Source organism: Mesoplodon mirus (genome assembly GCF_964341445.2).
Source record: "Mesoplodon mirus genome assembly, chromosome: 4".
NCBI classification, from domain to species: domain Eukaryota; kingdom Metazoa; phylum Chordata; class Mammalia; order Artiodactyla; family Ziphiidae; genus Mesoplodon; species Mesoplodon mirus.
In genome coordinates this window covers 25,621,304-25,645,274 of record NC_138979.1, presented here as the reverse complement: position 1 = coordinate 25,645,274, position 23,971 = coordinate 25,621,304, and the positions used below count along the sequence as shown (strand labels likewise).

Below are 23,971 nucleotides of genomic sequence, written 5' to 3'. Positions count from 1 at the left end.
CCAAAAAATTGCAGATGGAGAAACACTCCCAAATTCATTCTACAAAGCCACCATCACCCTGATACCCAAACCAGAAAAAGATATCACAAAATTATAGACTAATATTACTGATGAACATAGATGCAAAAATCCTCAATAAAATACTAGCAAACAGAATCCAAAGGCACATTAAAAGGATCATACACCATGATCAAGTGGGATTTATCCCAAGGATGCAAGGATTCTTCAATATACACAAATCAATCAAGGTGATACACAACATTAACAAATTAAGGAATAAAAACCATATGATCATCTCAATAGATTCAGAAAAAGCTTTGGACAAAATTCAACACCCATTTATGATAAAAAAAAAAAAAAACTCTTGAGAAAATGGGCACAGAGGGAACCTACTTCGACATAATAAAGGCCATATATGACAAACCCTCAGCAAGCATGATACTCAATGGTGAAAAACTGAAAGCATTTCCACTAGGATCAGGAACATGACAAGGATATCCACTCTTGCCACTCTTATTCAACATAGTTTTGGAAGTCCAAGCCACAGCAATCAGAGAAGAAAAAGAAACAAAAGGAATACAAATTGGAAAAGAAGAAGTAAAACTGTCACTCTTTGCCAATGACATAATACTATACATAGAAAATCCTAAAGATGCCACCAGAAAACTATTAGAACTAATCAATGAATTTGGTATGGTTGCAGGATACAAAATTAATGCACAGAATTCTCTGGCATTCCTATACACCAACAACAAAAAATCAGAAAGAGAAATTAAGGAAACACTCCCATTTACCACTGAAACAAAAAGAATAAAATACCTAGGAATAAACCTGCCTAAGGAGGCGAAAGACTTGTACTCAGAAAACTATAAAACACTGATGAAAGAAATCAAAGATGACACAAACAGACGGAGAAACATACCATGTTCTTGGATTGGAACAATCAATATTGTGAAAATGACTCTACAACCCAAAGCAATCTACAGTTTCAATGCAATCACTATCAAACTACCAATGGCATTCTTCACAGAATTAGAGCAAAAAAATCTTACAATTTATATGGAAACACAAAAGACCCCGAATAGCCAGAGCAATTGTGAGAAAGAAAACGGAGTTGGAGGAATCAGGCTCCCCGACCTCAAACTATACCACAAAGCTACAGTAATCTAGACAGTATGGTACTGGCACAAAACAAATATAGATCAGTGGAACAGGATAGAATGACCAGAGATAAACCCACACACATATGGTCACCTTATCTTTGACAAAGGAGGCAAGAATATACAATGGAGAAAAGACAGCCTCTTCAATAAGTGGTGCTGGGAAAACTGGACAGCTACATGTAAAAGAAGGAAATTAGAACACTCCCTAACACCAAACACAAAAATAAACTCAAAATGGATTATAGACTTAAATGTAAAACCAGACACTATAAAACTTTCAGGGGAAAACATAGGAAAAACACTCTTTGACATAAACCACAGCAAGATCTTTTTTTGACCCATCTCCTAGAGTAACGGAAATAAAAACAAAAATAAACAAATGGGACTTAATTAACCTTAAAAGCTTTTGAACAGCAAAGGAAACCATAAACAAGACAAAAAGACAACTCTCAGAATAGGAGAAAATATTTGCAAATGAAACAACAGACAAAGGATTAATCTCCAAAATATACAAATAGCTCGTGGAGCTCAATATCAAAAAAACAAACAATCTAGTGAAAAAATGGGCAAAAGATCTAAATAGACATTTCACCAAGGAAGACATACAGATGGCCAAGAGGCACATGAAAAGATGCTCAACATCACTAATTATTAGAGAAATGCAAATCAAAACTACAATGAGGTTATCACCCCAAGCCGGTCAGAATGGCCATTATCAAAAAAGCTAGAAACAATAAATGCTGGAAAAGGTGTGGTGAAAAGGGAACCCTCCTACACTGTTGGTGGGAATGTAAATTGATACAACCACTATGGGAAACAGTATGGAGGTTCCTTAAAAAACTAAAAATAGAACTACCATATGACCCAGCAATCCCACCAAGGGGCATATACCGTGAGAAAACCATAATTCAGAAAGAGACATGTACCATAATGTTCACTGCAGCACTATTTACAATAGCCAGGACATGGAAGCAACCTAAGTGTCCATCGACAGATGAATGGATAAAGAAGATGTGGCACATATATACAATGGAATATTACTCAGCCCTAAAAAGAAATGAAATTTGATTTATTTGTAGTGAGGTGGATGGACTCAGAGTCTGTCATACAGAGTGAAGTAAGTCAGAAAGAGAAAAACAAATACTGTATGCTAACACATATATATGGAATCAAAAAAAAAAAGGTACTGATCTATCTAGCTGCAGGGCAGGAATAAAGAGGTAGACATAGAGAGTGGACTTGATGACATGGGGTCGGAGGGCGAAGCTGGGGTTAAGTGAGAGTAGCACTGACATACACACACCACCGAATGTAAAACAGTTGGCTGGTGGGAAGCAGCAGCATAGCACAGGGAGATCGGCTCCGTGCTTTGCGTTGACCTAGAGGGGTGGGATAGGGAGGGTGGGAGGGAGACTCAAGAGGGAGGGGATATGGGGACATGTGTATGCATATGGCTGATTTGCTTTGTTGTGCAAAAGAAACTAACACAGTATTGTGAAGCAATTATACTCCAATAAAGATTTTTTAAAAAGAACATTATATATTTGTGAAAGTCAAAATGAATAAGTAGGGCTTCCCTGGTGGCGCAGTGGTTGAGAGTCCGCCTGCCGATGCAGGGGACACGGGTTCGTGCCCCGATCCCGGAAGATCCCACATGCCGCGGAGCGGCTGGGCCCGCGAGCCATGGCCGCGGAGCCTGTGTGTCCGGAGCCTGTGCTCCGCAACGGGAGAGGCCACAGCAGTGAGAGGCCCGCGTACAGCAAAAAAAAAAAAAAAATGAATAAGTAGAAAATCTCACAAAAAAATGAAAACTATATTTAAAAAATGGAAATTCTAGATCAATTGAAAAAATATTTTTTAAAAAATTAAAACTCACCGAATGTGATTAACAGCTTACTGAAAATAACAGAAAAAGGAACTAATGAACACGCATTACCTGATATGAAACATAAAGAGATAAAACAAAGAAAAAAATGAGCAGAGCCTCAGTGACCTATGGCAGCGGTCCCCAACCTTTTTGGCACCAGAGACCAGTTTCATGGAAGACAATGTTTCCACAGACCAGGGGCAGGGGGAGCGTGGGTAGAGTTTGTTCAAGTGGTAACGTGAGTGATGGGGGGGATGGTTCAGGCGGTAATGCAAGCAATGGGGAGCGGCAGATGTAGCTTCGCTCGCTCACCCACCAACCCCCTCTTGCTGTGCGGCCTGGTTCCTAACAGGCTGAGGACCTTTACCAGGGGTTGGAGACCCCTGAACTATGGCATAATACCAAGTATCTAACATACAAGCAATCGGTGTCCCAGAGGACAAGAGAGAAAATGGGACAGAATATCTGAAGAGGATAATGATTTTAAAATTCCCAGCTTGATCTAAAAAATTAACTTACACATCCAAGCAGTTCAGCAAAACCACACCTAGGCAAAACCTAGTTATACTCCCAAAAACACAAAGAAAATCTTGAAAGCAACCAGAAGAACAAAAAACAAACAAAAACACAGAAACAACTATTTATTACAGTTGACAGCTAACTTCTCATAAACAAAGCAGGCCACAAGTGAAGGGAACAACAGCTATAAAGTGCTGAATAAAAAAAAATCTTAAGCCAACAAAAGTCCTTCAAAAATGAGGGTGACGTAACACTTTCAGATAAACAAAAGCTGAGAGAAATCATCAACAGTAACTACAAGAATGCCAATGAAAAGCTGAAGAGAAATGACAACAGATGGAAACGGATTTATAAGAAAAAATGAATAGCACCAAAAATGGTAAAAATGTGGACAAATGATTACATTTTTCCTTCCCTTCATTTCTTTAAACTGTTTAATGCAGAAATTATAATGTATTGTGGGGTTTAATAAAGTATGTAGACATAAAATATAGGCAACAACAGCACAAAGGAGAATAGTAAATGGGATGAAATTGTTGCAAAGTTCTTACAGTTTATGTAAAGAAGGACAGTATTAACGCCAAATAACTGTGATAAATGAAGGATGATACTGTAATTTATGGAGTGAGCACTAAAAAATTAGAAATGAAAAGGCACAGCTAAAAATTAAGCAATTAAGATGAAAATATTTGATTAATTCCAAAAAAGGAAAGAGGAGCCTGGGGGGGAGTCAGGTGAAGGGGGGGGGCAGCAAAACAACAGATCTAATCCCAACCGTATCAATAATTATATTAAACATAAATGACTAAAAAATTCCATTAAAAGGCCAAGGTTGTCACATTGGATAAAAAAGCAATATTCAACTATATGCTGTCTGTAAGAGACTCACTTTAAATATAAAGACACAGAGGGTTTAAAAGCAAAAGGATAAAAAAAAATTGTTCAAACAGTAAACAAGTTGGTATGGTTATATTAGTATGAGATAAGGAAGACTTGGTGTAATCAGAAATTAGTGTCACCTAGTAAAAGAGCTTTAAATGTCTGAAGTACAAACTGACAGAACTAAAGTAGAAAACAGATAAATCCACAATCGTGGTAGAAGACCCTCTCTCAGCCACAGAACTAGAAAAAGAATCAGTAAGAATATACATTTGAACAACTCTATGAGCTACCTTTCTAAAACATGCATGCAGAATTCTTTCAAGGGCATATTCACTAAAACAGATCATATATTTGGCCATAAAGTATGCCTTAATTAATTTCAAAGACTGAAAATTTACAGCTTTGTTCTCTGACCATAATGGAATTAAATTAGATGTCAGTACGGTATTTAGGGAAATCCTCAAATGTTTAGGAGTTAAACACTATACTTTCAAATAACCCAAGGGTCAAAGAAAAAAAAAATCATAGGAAATATAGGGTACCATATTAGATGGTACATATTTAGAGGGAAATTTAGACCTTCAAATGTTTATGTCAGAGAAGAAAAGTATAAAATCAATTATCTGTTTCAACCTTAAAAACTAAAAGAAAAAAAAAAACCCAAATAAGTAAAAGGAAAATATTAAGATCAGAAATCAGTAAAATAAAAATAACTACAAAGGAAATTAACAAAGCTAAAAATTTGGCACTTTGAAAAGATTAATAAAATTGATGAAATCCCATCAAGAAAAGAGAAATTATAAACTATCCAACACAAGAATGAAGATGGGAACCTCACTAAAGATCCTATAGACATCAAAAACATAATAAAGAAATATTACAAACAACTTTTTGTCAAAAAGTTCAAGAACTTATTTGAAATAGTCAAATTCCTTGAAAAACACAGCTGAAAATAAGAAATAGTACATTTGAACAGCCTTATTTCTAGAAAAGAAAATGAATTAACACTCAAAAGCCTTCCCATAAAAAAAGTTCTACAGGCCCAGATGGCTTCATTGGTCAATTCTATCAAACCTTTAAGCACAATACCATTTTTCACAACCTCTTTCAGAAGACAGAGTAGGAGGAAATTCTTCCAACTCATGTTATGAGTCTATTAAGCCCTGATACAAAAAACCAGACAAGAATATTACAGGAATTATAAACCAGTATCTATCATGAACATAGGCACAAGAACTCATGTGTGAATGTACACATACAAACAGGCACACACAAACGCATACATACACACACATATATGCAAATTAAACCCATCAATAAATTAAAAGGAAAATACATCATGAATAAGTAGTGTCTGCTCTAAGAATGCAAGGTTAATTTAATATCCAAAAATCAATTTATAAAATTCACAATAGCATAAAGAAAATCTGCATTATTAACTCAATGTCAATACCCATTCATAATAAAAATTCTCAGCAAGCTATGAAAATGGAATTTAATCTGACAAAACTGCCTATTAAAAAAAAACATACAGAAAACATGTTTAATAATAAAATATTGAAAACATTCCCCCGAAGGCTGGAAACAAAGCAAGAATGTCCATCTTCACCGCTTCTATTCCTCATTCTTCTGGAAGTACTAGCCAGTTCATAAAGTCAAGAGGGTAAAAACACAAAGGTTGTATAGGAAGAAGCTAATCTCTCTATTCACTGATGATGTAACTGTGTACAAGGAAAATTCTAAGAAATCTATAAAACTAACAAAATAAGTGCAAGGTCACAGGAAGTACAAAAATCAATTGTACTTCTGTATATAAGCAGCAAACAACTTTAAATAAAATTGAAACTTTCATTAACAGCAGCATCAAAATAACATATAATACTTATGAATAAGTTTGAACCAAAAAAGTGCTGGATCTCTACAATGAAAGCTACAAAATATTGCTGAACCAAAGAAAGCCTAAATACATGGTGAGAGACAGCGTTCACGGACTGGAAAACTCAATGTTATTAAGATAATTCTCTCCCAAATTGATCTATAGGTTTAACTCAATCCCAACTAAAATCACACCAAATATTTTTTTCAAGACATTGACACCTTGTTCTAAAATCTATGTAGAAATGCAAAGGACCTAGAATAGACAAACCAATTTTGAAAAAGAACAAAGTTGAAGGACTTATATTACCTGATTTCAAGACTTACTATAAAAAACCATAATAATCAGGATGGTGTAGTAATCGAACAGGAAAAATAAATAGATTCAAGCCTCACCTCACACACCAACATGATTTCAGGATGAATCAGAGATTTAAACACAAAGCTAAAACTATAAAGCTTCTAGAAAAAGACATAGGAGAGTATCTTTGTGCTCCTGAGGTAGGCAAAGCTTCTTAGGAACCAAAAAATACTAAACATTATAAAAAAAAAAAAAAACCCTTTGGTATATTAGCAAAATTTAAAACTTCTGCTTATCAGAAGATAAGCCACAGACTAAGAGAAACATTTATAATACATATACTGACAGAAGACTTGCAGTCAGGATACATCAAGATTGCCTACAAATCAAAAACAAAAAGACAGCCCAATCTTTAAAAATGTGCAAAAGAAATGAACACTCACACCACAAAATTATACAAAACAAGCTCATGAAAAGGTCATCAACATAGTCCTCAGGAAATGTAAATTAAAACCATAATGAGATAGCATTTCACACCTACTTGGGTCGTTAAAATTAAGAAGACTGACAATACTAAAGGTTGGCAGGTATGTGGAGCAACCACAACTCTCACACGCTGCTAAGTCAATGTAAAATGGTACAACCACTCTGGAAAGTTGTTGGGCAGTATTATCAAGTTAAACATATACTTGCCATATTAGGCAGCAATTCCACTCCTGGTTATGTACCCAAAAGAATGACAAGTGATGTCCATACACACTTTTACACAAAAGTTCATAGTAGCTTCATTCATAATACCCCAAAACGTTTTGAAAACTACCCAGATGTCCATCAACAGGACAATGTGGTATATTCACATAATTCACATAATGAAACATTACTCAGTACTTTTTAAATGAATTAACAGCATGTGCATCAACATGGCTGAATCTCAAAAATATTGTTAAGCAAAAGCCAGATAAAAATGAGAACATAGGGACTTCCCTGGTGGCGCAGTAGTTAAGAATCCACCTGCCAATGCAGGGGACACGGGTTCCATCCCTGGTCCTGGAAGATCCCACATGCCGCAGAGCAACTAAGCCTGTCCGCCACAGCTACCGAGTCTGTGCTCTAGAGCCCATGAGCCACAACTACTGAGCCCGCGTGCCACAACTACTGAAGCCCGCACGCCTAGAGCCCATGCTCCGCAATAAGAGAAGTCACCGCAGTGAGAAGCCCGTGCACCACAAGGAAGAGTAGCCCCCGCTCACCGCAACTAGAGAAAGCCCGGCGCAGCAACAAAGACCCAACACAGCCAAAATTAAATAAATAAATAAATAAATAAATAAATAAATAATTTTAAAATTAAGTACATATTATTCCCTTTATATAATAAAACTTCAAAAACAGGCAAAAGTGTTCTATGATGATAGGAATCACAAGTGTAGTTGTTACAGTGCAGGGGTGGTGGTGATTATGAGGGGATACAAGGGAACTTCTGGAGTAAGGAAAATTTCTACATCTAGATTGGAGTTTTGGTTACAAAGGTCTATATATATGTCCAACTCATTTTTTTTAAACCACAGATCTGTGGTTTCACTGTACATAAATTTTACTTCAATAAAAACAAAAAGCACCTCACTACTCACAGACAAATCTTGTCTCATTATTCACAACCACAACCATATCATAAACTACCGTTCAAGGCGAGGTTCAGGATCAGTGAGGTTTTAGCACAAAGATTAAACATGGGCTCTCACCGTGCAAATCCTTGTGGCAGTTCTCCAAGGCCGTAGAGTGGATAAAGGTATGGGCTTTTGCCATATCTTGCCAAAGACTCACTGTAAAGTTTAATCCTATTAATGGTTTCACAACATGGTTGATCTAAATAGCTAGACAAAAGGAAATGACCATTAGAAAAGGGCTTTGGTTTGCATTCTTATATTCAATTTAAAATCTTTTTCTGAATGGATTTTAATTCAACATCTCCATATTTTACTTAAAAGGCTCTAACTCTAATGTGCAGTTAGAACTTCTTCTTTAGTAGTATAATAGAGCTATATATTTGTTTTGTTAGAATTTCCACTCTGCAGAATTGGGAAATTCAGTGAAGAATTCCAAGAAAAATGTAAATCTAAAAACCCAAAAACTTACTCATCAGTTCTGTAAAGTGCCAGGGCATGACCAGTAAAATCTATAACATCTTGGCCCAGGTCAAATTTCTTATACACCTCTCGCATTGCCGTCTTCTTAGGATCAATGCCCTCAAAAGTTCTAGGATCATTCTCATCAAAGTTGGCAACATACACCAGGAATTTTCTGAATCGACGTTTTTCAAACAGCCCCATTAGGCCTAAAAAAGAATTTTTCAAAAAGCACACACTCACAATAGGACACTGAGGAAAAGAAAATGTGAAAATAAAGTTTGAATATTTTATGTTATCTGAGGCTCTTCTAAGGCAATGTGCAGTTTAAAATATGGGAGTTTGGACATTGCTTTAAAATAAACTGACAGTTTCATAACACTTTAAACTGTCATAATTACAATAGATCAGCTATTAAGCCTTCAATTTTACACTACAATTACAAGTAATTATAACCAGTAATTAATTAAATGCAATATGTATAATTATACCTCTTATTAGGTACAAGATAAATAAGACTTTGAAAAACTATTATTCATGAAGGCATCTATCTGAATGTTTTTTTGGCAACTCTGATCTGTACTCCAGCAACTGCCTAAAATTCTCAATGCACTTCATTTTTTTTTCTTTTTCTGTATGCTAAGATACACTCTGGTATTTAATGGAAAAGCAGCTTAGATACCAAGAACAATCTGACCTCAAAGAAATTTAGATGCTGGTTATGCTGCCAGTCACTTTAATGAAGTCTTAAGATAAGCAGTTCACTGCTTTTTACACTAAAAAGTAGATCAGGAGAAAGCTATGAACTACCACCTAAGAAACCCTCAGTTCTTCCTACTAGTCAGGATCCCTACTACCGTAGATAGCTGGTAGAAAGACAAAGTCAAAGGAAAAGAAAATTTTCTGGTTCCATCTCCTTCTTCCTCTTTCTTAAACCATACCGCTACTTTAAAAACAACTATAGCTTTAAAAATAAATGCTTAACCATTTTTTATATCTGTTGACAGCTGAATATTTTGATAGTTTAAACATTATTTCCCCCAAGACTATAGCTGAAATCAACAAAACTGAAAATTAAAATGATCATGGGGCTATTCATGATAGCTGACTACATTTAACTTTTTAAATTAATATTTACAACCTAGCTTTAAAAAAATGGACAGACTGCATACACAGTAAAAGCATAAGGCTAAAAAGAACTATTCTATTACCACACAGCCCCCTACTTAAGACACAAGTGTAGTTTCAGGGGAAGGTGTAGCACAGACAAAGGAAACACGAGGCACCACTGCAAACGCACTTACAACGTGGGGGTCACTCTGGTGGACACTGCCTGGTGGAACCTAAAGCTCTTACCAACAGTTTATTGTTGAGTTATTGCATAACTTCTCTTAAAATAAAAATAAAAATCTACTGTGTATTCTTAAATTCCCCACTCTTTCCCTCTTTTCATCTCCCTCCCTCCTCCAAGCCTTGAGCCTGACAGGGACACTCTCCCAGCACAGTGGACTCCTGTCCCCCAGCACAGAGGAGCTGCTCTAAGCTGCTCCTCCATCCCTTTATGTCGGAACCAGATACTAGTGCAATTACCAACATGTGAGAGACCCGGTGCTCATTCTGAAAAAGTCCTAATTTAACGAATTCAAATATTATTTCCTACCACGTAATTTTTACAACAGCTACTTCTATATGACGATGCCTTCCCTGGTCACCCTATTTAAACTAGTAGCCCCACCCTCCCTCTCTCCTTTCATCTCCATATCCATCTGATACGCTTTTATATCAGATTATATCACCATCTGAAATGCTTCTCCTTATTTATCTATAGCCAGTCTCCCACTAATGGAAGCTCCAATAGGGAAAGCATTTTTGTTTACTTTTTTCCTTCTGTTGCACCCTCCCTACCCCCAAACCTAGAAGGGTACCTGGCATATAGCAAGTGCTCAATAAATATTCAATCCATATAATTAACATCTGATGGGACTGAATATAAAAGAAGTTGACTTATTCATATACTGGACATACAATATATAAAGAAAATACTCAAATTATATGATAAAAGGACTAGAAAAAATCTTTTTCACAATTAGTCCATTGAGTTGTACCTTCACGCATTTCAAATGGTTTTACTTTTCCTACATTCACTTGCACACTGAGGGTTACTTACCAAAAAAGACACTTATGTCAAGACTTTTAAAACAGAATAAAGCTACAAAATCCAGAGCAGTTTCAATAAGAGAACAGAAAAAAGCATTCCAATTAACTAACAGGCATAAGATTTGACAAGTGAATAAAAAAATAAAAAACAGAAAAATCAGAGTAGAATTAACGTCACAAGAAAAGCGCTAAAACATGGCACACAACATGTCATTCCGACAGTGGACCTAAACAGCCTCACCCCAGTTCACAGCTGGGCTTTGCAGCAGGCACACCAACTCCTGACAGCCACAAGCCCTGAGATGTCAAAGGTGCTCCCAACAAACAGATGCCTCACGGCCGTAAGAGTGAGAACAAACAAGCAAGCTAAAGATTCAACCGAGGATACAAGATTTTGCTGGGCACGTTTCAAAGCTATTCATGAAAATGTCTCAAACTTCTCTGAACATAGTACCTGTGTTCAACATTACTCTAGAGGCCAAATATACTTCTCATTTATTTGACTAAAATAACATTTGACCAATGAACAAATATTTATTGGAACCTTGAGATTTTAGCTGGCATCATGACCTACCACAAGAACCAACAGTATATACAGTTCCTAAAAAAGCCAATGTAAACTTAGGCTACATTAATAGAAATATATTGTCCTAGGAAAGTAAAAGTCCCAAGGACACTGAGTGGGCAGACAACACTTGGAGTATCAGGTCTGGTCTGGCTCTAATTCTATTATATATAAGATAATCTTGGCAAATCAGAGAATTTCCAAAGAAAAGTGGCCAAGAGACCTAGACGGCATATTATATGAGAAACAACCACAGGAACTGGAAATATGTAGCACGGAGAAAAAAGGAATTCCAGTGTACGTGACAGTTGTTAAAATATCTGAGAAGCTACATTTATATACTAGATAGTTCAGCGGTTAAGAGTGTGGGGTTCTTGAGTCTGACAAATCTGGCTTCAAACTAGTTTTACTAGTCATGAACTATGCTACTTTGGGTTCTTTCACACCTGTATACCTTGGTGTTCCCATCTGTCAATATAGATAATAGCACCACGTCTCAGAGGGTTGTAGTGAAGGACTATATAAAATAAACTTAGACTATACACATAAAATAATTAGTACATAAATGCCTGCACATAATGTTCAAAAACGTCAGCTATTATTAGAAGCATAGAATAATTTGTTTTTATCTTTCTCTTGAACTTCCCACCCTCTACACTTTTCCTACCCCATTCATTCATTCTGCCTAGAATTGTCCTGCCTGCCATTCCAACTTCAAAATCCTATCCATTAATGTAAAAATAGTTGCTGATAAGGTAGTGATTGGTAAAAATTCATGAAACTGTATACTAAAATAGGTAAATCCTAGTGTATGTAAATTAAACCTCAATAAATCTAACCTTAAAAATACATACATTAATATATTTGCTTATTTTTGCAAAAAGAAACATGAGGGTAAATCAGAAATAAGTAAAACTGACCACCTATCAGGGTGGAAAGAATGGAGTGGCAAAGATAAGACTCTAAATATACCTTTTAATATAATTTTGACTTTCAAGTCATGTAAATATTTTATATATTTGAAAACATTAAATCAAAAACAGAAACAAACTGTTAAGTCCTTCAATTTTTAAATGAAGGAAGTGGTTGAAGCTATTAATATAGATAAAAGCTCAGAGAGAATAAAAATTTTAAATTAAAAAACCACAAACTTTGTTTAAAAGAGTTCTACTCTTTTACTGTTGAACACTTATTTCTATGAAAACACTTTATTTAAATTAGATGCACTGTCACTGAAAAGACTTTAAATGATTTCTAACCCATGATCACATCACAGACTCCCCTCCATTCAATCAGAAGCCATTCCTTCCCTTACCCAACTGTCACTCCCAACCTGGCCTCAATTCTTAGTGCTATTTTTTACTTTCTGGCTTTAGTGTTTTTCAACGTTTTATGCCCAATATTTTCTCCCCTAATAGCAAGAAGTAAATAAATGGAGTTAGAAAAACTGCCAAAATAACTTAAACTAGGTTTTTAGGTGAGAAATTTTTATTTTTTGGCTGCGCTGGGTCTTCATTGCTGTGCGCGGGCTTTCTCCCGTTGTGGCGAGCGGGGGCTACTCTTCGTTGCGGTGAGTGGGCATCTCATTGTGGTGGCTTCTCTTGCTGCGGAGCACGGGCTCTAGGCGTGCGGGCTTCAGTAGCTGTGGCTCATGGGCTTCAGTAGTCGTGGCTCATGGGCTTCAGTAGTCATGGCTCATGGGCTCTAGAGCGCAGGCTCAGTAGCTGTGGTGCATGGGCTTAGTTGCTCCGCGGCATGTGGGATCTTTCCGGACCAGGGCTCGAACCCGTGTCCCCTGCATTGGCAGGCAGATTCTTAACCGCTGCGCCACCAGGGACGACCCCTAGGTGAGAAATCTTTTCCAATCTTAATGCCAGAATAATTACTGGAGAATTTACTGACACTCTTCCTATTCTCCCAATGCAAACCTTTCCCTCCTCTGAACTCCTACAGCACCTACAAAACTTATCTACCCTTTAGTTATACAAACTTATCCTTCCTTAAACTGCTCTGCATGGCAACAAAAACACCTTAAAGGATGGAAGGTCTTTTCTCGGGGTGTTTGCTATTTAAAAGACTCAGAATAAAACATGTTAAGCGGAAATCTTTGATGAGCCAGTAGAGGAAATAATTTGGGGCAGAAAACAAAATCACTCCATATTCACTGGGAATACCTAGAAACAGAGATGCTGGAGAATGACACCAGCACCACTTAGAGGATGAGTTCCACCAGAACAGCATGTTGGATAGAGTAGCAAAGGAGGTCAGCGTAGATGGGTGATGAAGTACACGGACTGTGCAGCAGTCCCACCAGGGTTTCAATGCCGTCCTGCCACTCATTAGCTATGTGATTTTGGGCCTGAGTTTCCTCATCTATAAAACGGAAAGCCTACCTCACAAAGGGCTTCACAAGTAAGAAAGCAAATGTGAAGTGTCTCCCACAGAGCCTAGCACATGAAACAATCCAAGAGACAGTGACTCTCAAGAATTATTAATCTGAAAAGAGTATACTAGACCTAGGAAGGCTCAGCTTCACCAGCAACAGGCTCCACGACATAAAACCTCTCCAGGCTTCAGAAGGGCAGGAATTTGTGAACATCTTGTTTACTGAAGTACTCTCAACTGCCTAGAACAGTGTCTGGCACATAACAGACACCCAATAAATCTTTGTTGACTGGATGAGTGGGTGGATGACTAATGCAGGGGACCTTAAATTTTATCTCTAAGATCCCTTTACGTTATAAAATCTTAATATTCTGAGAAAATAAAATAGAATTACTTACTAGATGCCAGGGCTTCTGCTTCAGTGGAAGGAACCTTGTAGATTTTTCCTCCCTTATAAACAAAGCTCCCTTCAGTCACTTTGAAATCCAGATAGCGAGTGACCTCTGTAAAAAGCAGCATCTTAACCAGCTGACCTGTAAGAGTCACATAATTCAAACTGTTACTTAAATCTTACTACTTTCAAAAATCAGCAGAAATAGGGGCTTCCCTGGTGGCGCAGTGGTTGAGAGTCCGCCTGCCAATGCAGGGGACACGGGTTCGTGCCCCAGTCTGGGAAGATCCCACATGCCGCCGAGCGGCTAGGCCCGTAAGCCATGGCCGTTGAGCCTGCGCATCCGGAGCCTGTGCTCTGCAATGGGAGAGGCCACAACAGTGAGAGGCCCGCATATTGCAAAAAAAAAAAAAAAAAAAAAAATCAGCAGAAATAAAAGTACATTTACTAATACTAATGGCTTTCCAATTTTTTAACACCATCCAGTAACTCCTAGAAAAGTCTCCAAAGCCATATTTTAAATAGGACAATCAGAATGCAGACCCATTGCTTAGCATATTTAGACTTTTTTTAAATGTTACCACTTCAAGGTTAATAACTTCAACATGCTTTTGTAAAAGTTATACAATAATTATTAGAAGTATGAGGTTTAGAATTATAGTACTACTACAAATGGGTTTGGGTTTCTTTAAAGTTCCTACTGTATTTTTTTTTTTTCCTTTTTCTTTTGCAGTACGCGGGCCTCTCACTGTTGTGGCCTCTTCCATTGCGGAGCACAGGCTCCGGACACGCAGGCTCAATGGCCATGGCCCACGGGGCCAGCCGCTCCGCGGCATGTGGGATCTTCCCGGACCGGGGCACAAACCCGTGTCCCCTGCATTGGCAGGCGGACTCTCAACCACTGCACCACCGGGGAAGCCCCCCTACTGTATTTTAAAGAGAGACAACTCACAGGCAAAATTTTCCAGGAATTTGTGCTTTTCAGTTTCTAAGTCAATTTATATTTATTAAAATGAATACTAGTTTTGGGTCAAGAAAAAGCTAGGATAAACCAAAGAAATTTTGGTATACTAAAAATTGTAAACTTCTTTGAGAAACCAAACAAAATTATTTTAAAGTTCATTTGAAAGGATAAACATACAAGGACAATCAAAAAAAATTCTTTTTGAGAACAAGAAATAGAGTAATAAGGAGACCTTTATGCAGCCAAATGTTTCAGTATACTGTACATTAACTAGTCCATAAATCAGTGAAAAATAGAGACCCATGTAAAAGAATATATGATGAAAGTTTTCTAATCAAAGTGGAAAAGATAAATGATGTTGAGGAACAACTGATTAGCCATTTTTTTTTAATACAAAAAACAATTTATTAATTCAAATTTGAATTAAGGAGAAATACTTTTCTGACAGAAAAGTTAGTTCCCCAAGGAACCAAGGAAATAATATTCTGATAGAAAAGCTAGTTCCCCAAGGAACCAAGGAAATAATACAATGAAGACAATTGTAGTATTCTCTGTAAATCTTTAAGAAAAGCAAACACATGCGCACAACTACCCTTAAATAGACTACCAGAAAAGCATCTTGTTTTTATGTAGCATTTTTCTAACAGACTCTTTGAGAGGACAGAAGTCAAATTTCATGAGAGGGAAACTCAGGGTTATAAACGTAATTATCAATCTGTACATTAAAAAAAGACCAGATTGGAAAACAAACAAACAAAAAAACCCAACCCACTTATTTCTAACACCAAATATACACTAGAGTATATTCAAGATAATTTAAGAAAAAGGAAAACAATTTCTAAATTGTGAACACCCACACTATTTAAACACTCAATTGACAGACGTGACACTTGTCCAGTAACAATAATTAAACTGCTCTTTAATGGCAAGAGCTGAATTATTTATCAACCTCTTGCCTTTTCTTTACATTAGGAAATGACTTAGTTAATGAAATGTGGCACTTTTCCCCTTATTTACTCTCTTCCAAACTGACCATCACCTCACTTCTATCCTCACAACCTCCCAACCAATCCAGATCAGAGTTTTTTTTCTTTTTGGCCACGCCACGTGGCATGTGGGATCTTAGTTCCCCAATGGACCAGGGATCGAACCCATGCCCCCTGCAGTAGAAGCGCGGAGTCCTAACCACTGGATGGCCGGGGAAGTCCCCAGATGAGAGTCTAGAAAGGTAACAATAAAGGAGATAGAAAGAAAGAGGGAAAAATCTGTTCTGTGCTTCTAAAAATGCGCTATGTAATAATATCATGGTGCTGAGGGATCATCTAAGCCAGTGGTTCCCAAAGTGTGGTCCCTATACCAGCATCAGCATGACTTTGGAGCTTGTTAGAAATAGAAGTTCTTGGGCCCCATATCAGCTCAGACCCCTAAAATCAGTAATTCTGGGAGTGGGGACCAGTAATCTGTGCTGTAACAAACCCTTCAGGTGATTCTGATGCCTGCTAAAGTTTGAAAATCACTGTTTTAAAGTACAGATAAACTTGCCACATCTTCCTGAAAAGTTAACTCAAAGATGTGGGATAAAAAAGTAATTTGAGGGCTTCCCTGGTGGTGCAGTGGTCAAGAGTCCGCCTGCCGATGCAGGGGACACGGGTTCCTGCCCAGGTCTGGGAAGATCCCACATGCTGTGGAGCGGCTGGGCCCGTGAGCCATGGCTGCTGAGCCTGCGCATCCAGAGCCTGTGCTCCGCAACAAGAAAGGCCACAACAGTGAGAGGCCTGCGTACCGCAAAAAAAAAAAAGTAATTTGAAATTTTCCTGTTATAAAGATTTTCCTTTTTCTTTTCTTTTCTTTTCTTTCTTTCTTTCTTTCGCTGTTGTTTTTGTATGTCATGTATGTGCAAGCAAAACCCAACAGAACCCTTCTTCTCTGGTCCACTGTATTTTTCATGAAACCCTTCTGCATATAGTCGCTCTGCGAGGAAAACTGCATCTCTGTAAGCATAGTGGTTTAGTGCTTGCCATATAGCAGCCTCTGTTTGGGCTGTCCTTTGTCTTTAACTTCCATCTCCTGAAATTTGTCATCCTTTCTTCAAAATTCAGCTTACATGGTCTCTTCCTTTCATGAAGCCTTCACTGCTCTATCCCATGCAATATTAATTACTCCATCCTGGACAGGTTCCTGCAGCACCGTCATCCTGGAGGCTCAGGCCCACTTTCTGCAGTGCCTCAGGCGCCCCCCGTAGCGGCTCCGGCCCGGCCAGCCCCAGCTCATTTAAACTCACCAGCGACCGTTACCGGGGGATGGGGGAAGCCGAGCGATTGCCGAGTACCTGATTAGCCATTTTGAAAAAATAAATTTCTATCTCTACTTCTCAAACAACAGGGTAATAAAATAAATTTATTCATGTTAAGATAGATGAACCTTGGGAGACTGGGACTGACATAAACACACTACTATATATAAAATAGATAACTAATAAGGACCTACTCTATAGCACAGGGAACTCTACTCAATACTCTGTAATGGCCTATATGGGAAAACAATCTAAAAAAGTGATATATGTGTATGTATAACTAATTCACTTCGCTGTACACCTGAAACTAACACAACATTGTAAATCTACTCCAATAAAAATTTTTTAAGAATAAAATTGTTACATATTTTCATAGTTCTATGAAGGAATAAGATAGATGCTGACATAAAAAAACAAAATAGATGAACTTATTTATACAGTGAAAAAATGAAACCATAATACCATTAAAAGCAGATATTAGTATTTTTATAAACTTGAGATAGAGAGAAAAATTTTAAACATACTTCCAAATCAAAACCAATAAAAGAAAGCTCAACCAATGACTGTGTGAAAAATAAAAGCCTTTGTACAGAAAAAAAAAAAACCACAAGAGTTATATATAATGCCAATCACAAACTGGAAAAGGTATTTTCAACATACTTCAAAAGGGTAATTAACAGCTGTTATAATAAGCTCTTTTACATCAATAAGGAAAAACACAAAACATCAATAGAAAAATGTGCAAAGCGAAAAGGCTGGCCAGTTCATTAAAGAACATGAAAGCCAGTAACTCTAGAAACCATTTCACCCTCTAATAAGTAGACATATTTTTAAAATCCACTATTTTGGGGGCTTCCCTGGTGGCGCAGTGGTTGAGAGTCCGCCTGCCGATGCAGGGGACACAGGTTCGTGCCCCGGTCCAGGAAGATCCCACATGCCGCGGAGCGGCTGGGCCCGTGAGCCATGGCCGCTGAGCCTGCGCGTCTGGAGCCTGTGCTCCGCAACGGGAGAGGCCACAACAGTGAGAGGCCCGCGTACCGCAAAAAAAAAAAAATTCCACTATTTTGTCTTCTAGTATGACAAAATCACAAAAACTAAAATGAGTAATATCTGGGAGTGGTAAAGGTACTGGGAAAGGGGTAGCCTCAGTCTACTGGTAAAAGTAAAATTTGGCAATATAAAGGAAAAAGCCTTTAAAAATTACTGCCTTTAGGGACTTCCCTGGTGGCGCAGTGGATAAGACTCCGCACTCCCAAGGCAGGGGGCCCGGGTTCGATCCCTGGGTCAGGGAACTAGATCCCACATGCATGCCGCAACTAAAGAGTTCAAATGCCACAACTAAGGAGACCATGAATGAAACTAAGGAGCCCACCTGCCACAAGTAGCACCCGGCACAACCAAATAAATAAATAAATAATTTTAAGGAAAGAAAGAAAATTATTGCCTTTATCCCCATACTACACTTCCAGGAGCATACAATGAGATTTATCATCCCCTCCAGCCCCTGGTTCCATCCCTCCCTCTTGCTTTTGAATGTTCACAATATACTGACTGAAAAACATGTTAACTGGGAAGAGGTGGGGTGAAACTGGCAGGTGATACACCAGAATATTAACCATGATTCTAAACAACAAGATTCTGGTTATGAAAATTTTATTTCCTTTCTGCTTCTCTGTGTTTTCTAATTTTAATTAAATAATTTTATTATTTATGTAATAAAAATTTTGTGTTTACAATTAACCTCAAGATAATTCAGTTATTTAACTTCAAATTTCAGAGAAAATTCCAATAGGATCTTTCCACTGAACATATTCCCAAATTATAGAACATAAATTCAAAAAGGGGGGAAAGGGTCGTACATACTTTATTTCATGGGACATAAAATAGACTTATACTTACAATTTAGTTTTTCAACGTCATCTCAGAAAAAGGTGCTAAAAATCACAGCAATTTAAAGATACTCCTCTAATTAAAAATATGAGAAAAAGAATATATTTTAAATTTCTAGTTTGTGTTAAGGATTAGTTTATTAGTTTGCCTAGGGAAAAAAAGTTTCAAAAAATTCAACAGCTAAAATTATAATGTTCTAAAATAATATACCCATTAAACCAGGAACTAAGAAAATACCATGATGCGTTTTAAAAACAAAAATCTAATGAACATCCATTACTTATTCTATGCCAAGACCTTTGAAAGGGTTATTTAACAACTCCCTCAGTCCTCAGAACCACCCTATCGCATTACTATTATTATCATCTCCATTTTACAGATAAGGAAATGAAGCTCAGACAGGTTTTGTAGGTGGTCTGGGGTTGCCCAGGTAAAGACATTTTGTGAAGTTCTCTCACAGTACGTCATCTTTTTCTGACATTAAAGAGCCTGCAATGGACTGTTAAGGCAGTGCTTCTCAAACGTCATTCTGCTTAGGAATTGCCCAGGTCTCTTATTAAAATACAAATTTTGCTTGGGTAGTTGTAGGTAGCGTCCGAGATTCTGCATTTCCAACCAGCTCCCAAGTGCCCCTTAGTCCATGGACTGAACTTTGCTAAGTCTTAAGGCATTACTTTCCTCCGTTTTCTCGCCTCTTCCACCTCCTTCTCTCTGCCTTGGCCTTATTTCCTTTTATACTCCCTGCCTTCATATACCTTTAAAAAATTTCCTAACAGAAATGACCCACAAGTGTGAACCAGTAATATTAGTGATTCTCAAAAGGATGTACAGAAATAAATCCACTCAGCTGTCTTAAAGTTTCATGTACATTGAACAGTGTGAGATCATTCAGACTTCACTGAGCTCTTTGGTGTTACCTAGGGACTTCACATTATTTTTAAAGCACACACAAGACCCCCCCCCAAAAAAAAAAGAAAAGAAAAAGCCCACTAGAGCATACTGAATCCAGTTTCTTCTTACTCTTTGTGCTCCGTGAGGCAAAGTGAATCATCAGATGATCTCCAAGTACCCCCAGTGCGTGAGCCCTCTGTTCTGTAATATGAACCCTGCTGAAAGCCATGGAGGGTGGATCCACTCTACCAACTGCAGTGTTCCTTGGGGCCACCTAAGGCCATATTTATGACTTCACAGCTGCCATTTCTGCCGCATTACAGTGAGATGTGTCCATGTTTCTATTGATGAGTGAACCTCAAGAAGATCTTCTGACTGGCATACACTTGAGAGCAGCCACAAAGACGTTATTAGTATTTATTTACCAAAAGTTAAGATTTGAGATTGGAATTCTGCACACACCAAAATTATTGCCTTTGTAGGAATTTTTCTTTTAATATAACTTGATTATGATAATTATTTGAAAAAAGTCACACTTTTTATACTACTGCAATGCCATTAACACATTATGCAATCGTTTGTTTTCAGTTCCCTTATATTCTTTGTCAGGTGCCCCAGTTGTTCCATGGGAGTTGATGAACAGAAGACACTGTCCTGGGAAATGTCTGTTCCACCCAGCTCCATGGGTAGTGAGGAAAGTGTGTACAGTGTGTGGATCAGTTCCTTAACTGAGTTAAGGGACCTACCTGGAATATGAGCATTTATGTCTCTCACTGTTCACTCACTCATGTTTACTTGCTTACCGCCCCCCCATCCCCCACCCACCCACCTGCCTGTCCTTTTCTCTCTACCTAGCCTAGCACGTTACAGACCAGTTTGCAAACTCATTTCCTACTGAGGCCAGGCAGGTAACAGAAATGAGCAAGGTGGACTGGGCTTAAGGGAAGGTAGGAAGTGGTGGAAGCTGAGGGGAACTTGAGAGCTCAGGAGGCCTTATCTAAGGGAGGCAGCTGCCAGTGAGTCCTTATCTTCCAGCATTTAAAGGGGACCTAGGTTGTTAAGAGAGTGGATCCTAAGAGATCTCATCACAAGAAAAAAAAAACCATTTTTTTCTTTTTCTTTTTTGTATCTATATGAGGTGATGGATTTTCACTAAACTTACTATGGTAATCTTCACAATATATGTAAGTCAAATCATTATGCCGTATACCTTAAACTTATACAGTGCTGTATGTCAATTATATCTCAATAAAACGGGAGGAAAAAAGAAAAAAAATGAGAAAAAATTACTATGAAAAAATAATTGTGAAAGCTTACAAACTAGGAAAAAAACATTAACATGGCTGTTTCTGAAGGCCCAGTTACCTAAGACTGTCACCAAAGTATCAAGAGGAAAGTCTGTTACAGATGCTTACAATTCTGATATTATGCCACAGCATAATTTTGTTTCTCCAAAACCAATTACTAAGAAGTCACCCCCTCTTCCCTCCATTCTTAACTTACCAACTCTAGATACCCCTGATGGGCCCTATTACTCACCATACCGTTGCCATTCAACGGAATCCACTTCCACATAGCCGGAATAACACTCTCTGTCAACAGTTACTTTCTACTTTCAAATTGGACTCAATGTACTATCATAAATTTAAGTTGGAATTCTTTACCATTCGCCATAAGGAACTTGGGAATTAAGTCAACATTCCAGTCTCTTCCTCTCCCCATTGATGCTGCTGGTGCTCCAGGTATTTTAAATCTCTTGTATAACTAAAACCAAAACAAAAAACACCCAGAATTTAACAAAATTTAACTTTCATTGCACAACTATTTTTTGATGAAGTGATTTTGGTATAACTAAATACCACCAACATGAGGTAAAGTACAAGTGCATTTCATTTTTAATCAGAACATTTAGCACTATTCCAATACATATGTAAATTAAATATATTACTCAACTCATGAATGCCAAAATAAACATTGCAGAGGTGGTGTGTATTTGCTTTTAACTAGCAGGAATACAGAACAAACTATTTGTTATGATGTACTAGTTTTGCAGAAACATCCCTTACTATTTGTAGAAATCATTTAAATTCATACTCTATTGAATAAAAAGCTAACAAAGGCTTAATTTTGCTTCTGTGGTTACATAGGGAGTTAAAAATAAATTTTGGATTATTCAAATCAGAAAAGAGAATTAAAATTAGTTCCAGTTAATTTATAATTTACATGAGTTTGAGGCTCTCAAAGCAGCTTGCAGCTTAAAATTTAATATTCATTCAAACTCATGAATTCTATTGCTAAGGTGGAACAGAACAAGCAAAGGTGGTATATATTCACTCAATAAAAACCCCCAAGTTCTTGAGTACATTAAAAAAGAGTACACACACACACAAAAAAAGAGTACACAACCCAGTCAAAAAATGGGCAAAAGATCTAAACAGACATTTCTACAAACACATTTTCTACAAAGACATATATATGGCCAAAAAACACATGAAAAAATGCTCAACATCACTAATTATTAGAGAAATGCAAATCACCTCACACCAGTAAGAATGGCCATCATCAAAAAGTCTACAAACAATAAATGCTGGAGAGGGTGTGGAGAAAAGGGAACCCTCCTACACTGTTGGTGGGAATATAAATTGGTGTAGCCATATGGAGAACAGTATGGAGCTTCCTTAAAAACCTAAAAAGAGAGCTACCATATAATCCAGCAATCCCACTCCTGGGCATATATGTGAAGAAAACCATAATTCAAAAAGATACATGCACCCCAATGTTCACTGCAGCACTATTTACAATAGCCAAGACATGGAAGCAACCTAAATGTCCATCAGCAGAGGAATGGATAAAGAAGATATGGTACATATATACAATGGAATATTACTCAGCCATAAAACAGAATGAAGTAATGCCATCTGCAGCAACATGGGCGGACCTAGAGATTATCATACTAAGTGAAGTCAGTCAGTAGAGGAAGACAAATACCATATGATATCACTTACATGTGGAATCTAAAGAAAAAGTGATACAAATGAACTTATTCAAAACACAGAAACAGACTCACAGATTTCGAAAACAAACTTATGGTTAACAAAGGATAAACACGCAGGGGAGGGATAATCTAGGAGTTTGTGATTAACATACACACACCACTATATATAAAATAGATAATCAACAAGGACCTACTATATAGCACAGGGAACTCTACTCAGTATTCTATAATAAGCTATATGGGAAAAGAATCTGAAAAAGAATGGATACATGTATATGTATAACTAAATCACTTAGCTATACACCTGAAACTAACAACATTATAAATCAACTATACTCCAATATAAAATAAAAATTAAATTAAAAAAAAAAGAGGGCTTCCCTGGTGGCGCAGTGGTTGAGAGTCCGCCTGCCGATGCAGGGGACACGGGTTCGTGCCCCGGTCCGGGAAGATCCCACATGCCGTGGAGCGGCTGGGCCCGTGAGCCATGGCTGCTGAGCCTGCACGTCCGGAGCCTGTGCTCCGCAACGGGAGAGGCCACAACAGTGAGAGGCCTGCGTACCGCAAAAAAAAAAAAAAAAAAAAAAAAAGAGGACAGCTTGCTCATCTTACTTAACACTAGCTAATAAATATACTAGGTGAAGAAGGAATGATGCCAGCGCATCGCTCCACAGATGATTTACAATGGAGAGGTCAGTAGTCATCACCTC

The 23,971-nt window shown here is 37.6% G+C and overlaps 1 protein-coding gene across 1 annotated transcript in view; it reads right to left on the bottom strand.

Moving 5' to 3' along the window:
• Positions 1-23,971, bottom strand: part of GDI2 (GDP dissociation inhibitor 2) — a 47,171-nt gene that overhangs the window by 9,849 nt on the left and 13,351 nt on the right. The window contains exons 3-6 of the mRNA XM_082619801.1: positions 21,931-22,030; positions 14,236-14,370; positions 8,741-8,939; positions 8,347-8,478 (exon numbers count right to left, since the gene is read on the bottom strand). Of these exons, the coding sequence (XP_082475927.1) occupies positions 8,347-8,478; positions 8,741-8,939; positions 14,236-14,370; positions 21,931-22,030 (566 nt within the window). The remainder of the gene's footprint in view (positions 1-8,346; positions 8,479-8,740; positions 8,940-14,235; positions 14,371-21,930; positions 22,031-23,971) is intronic.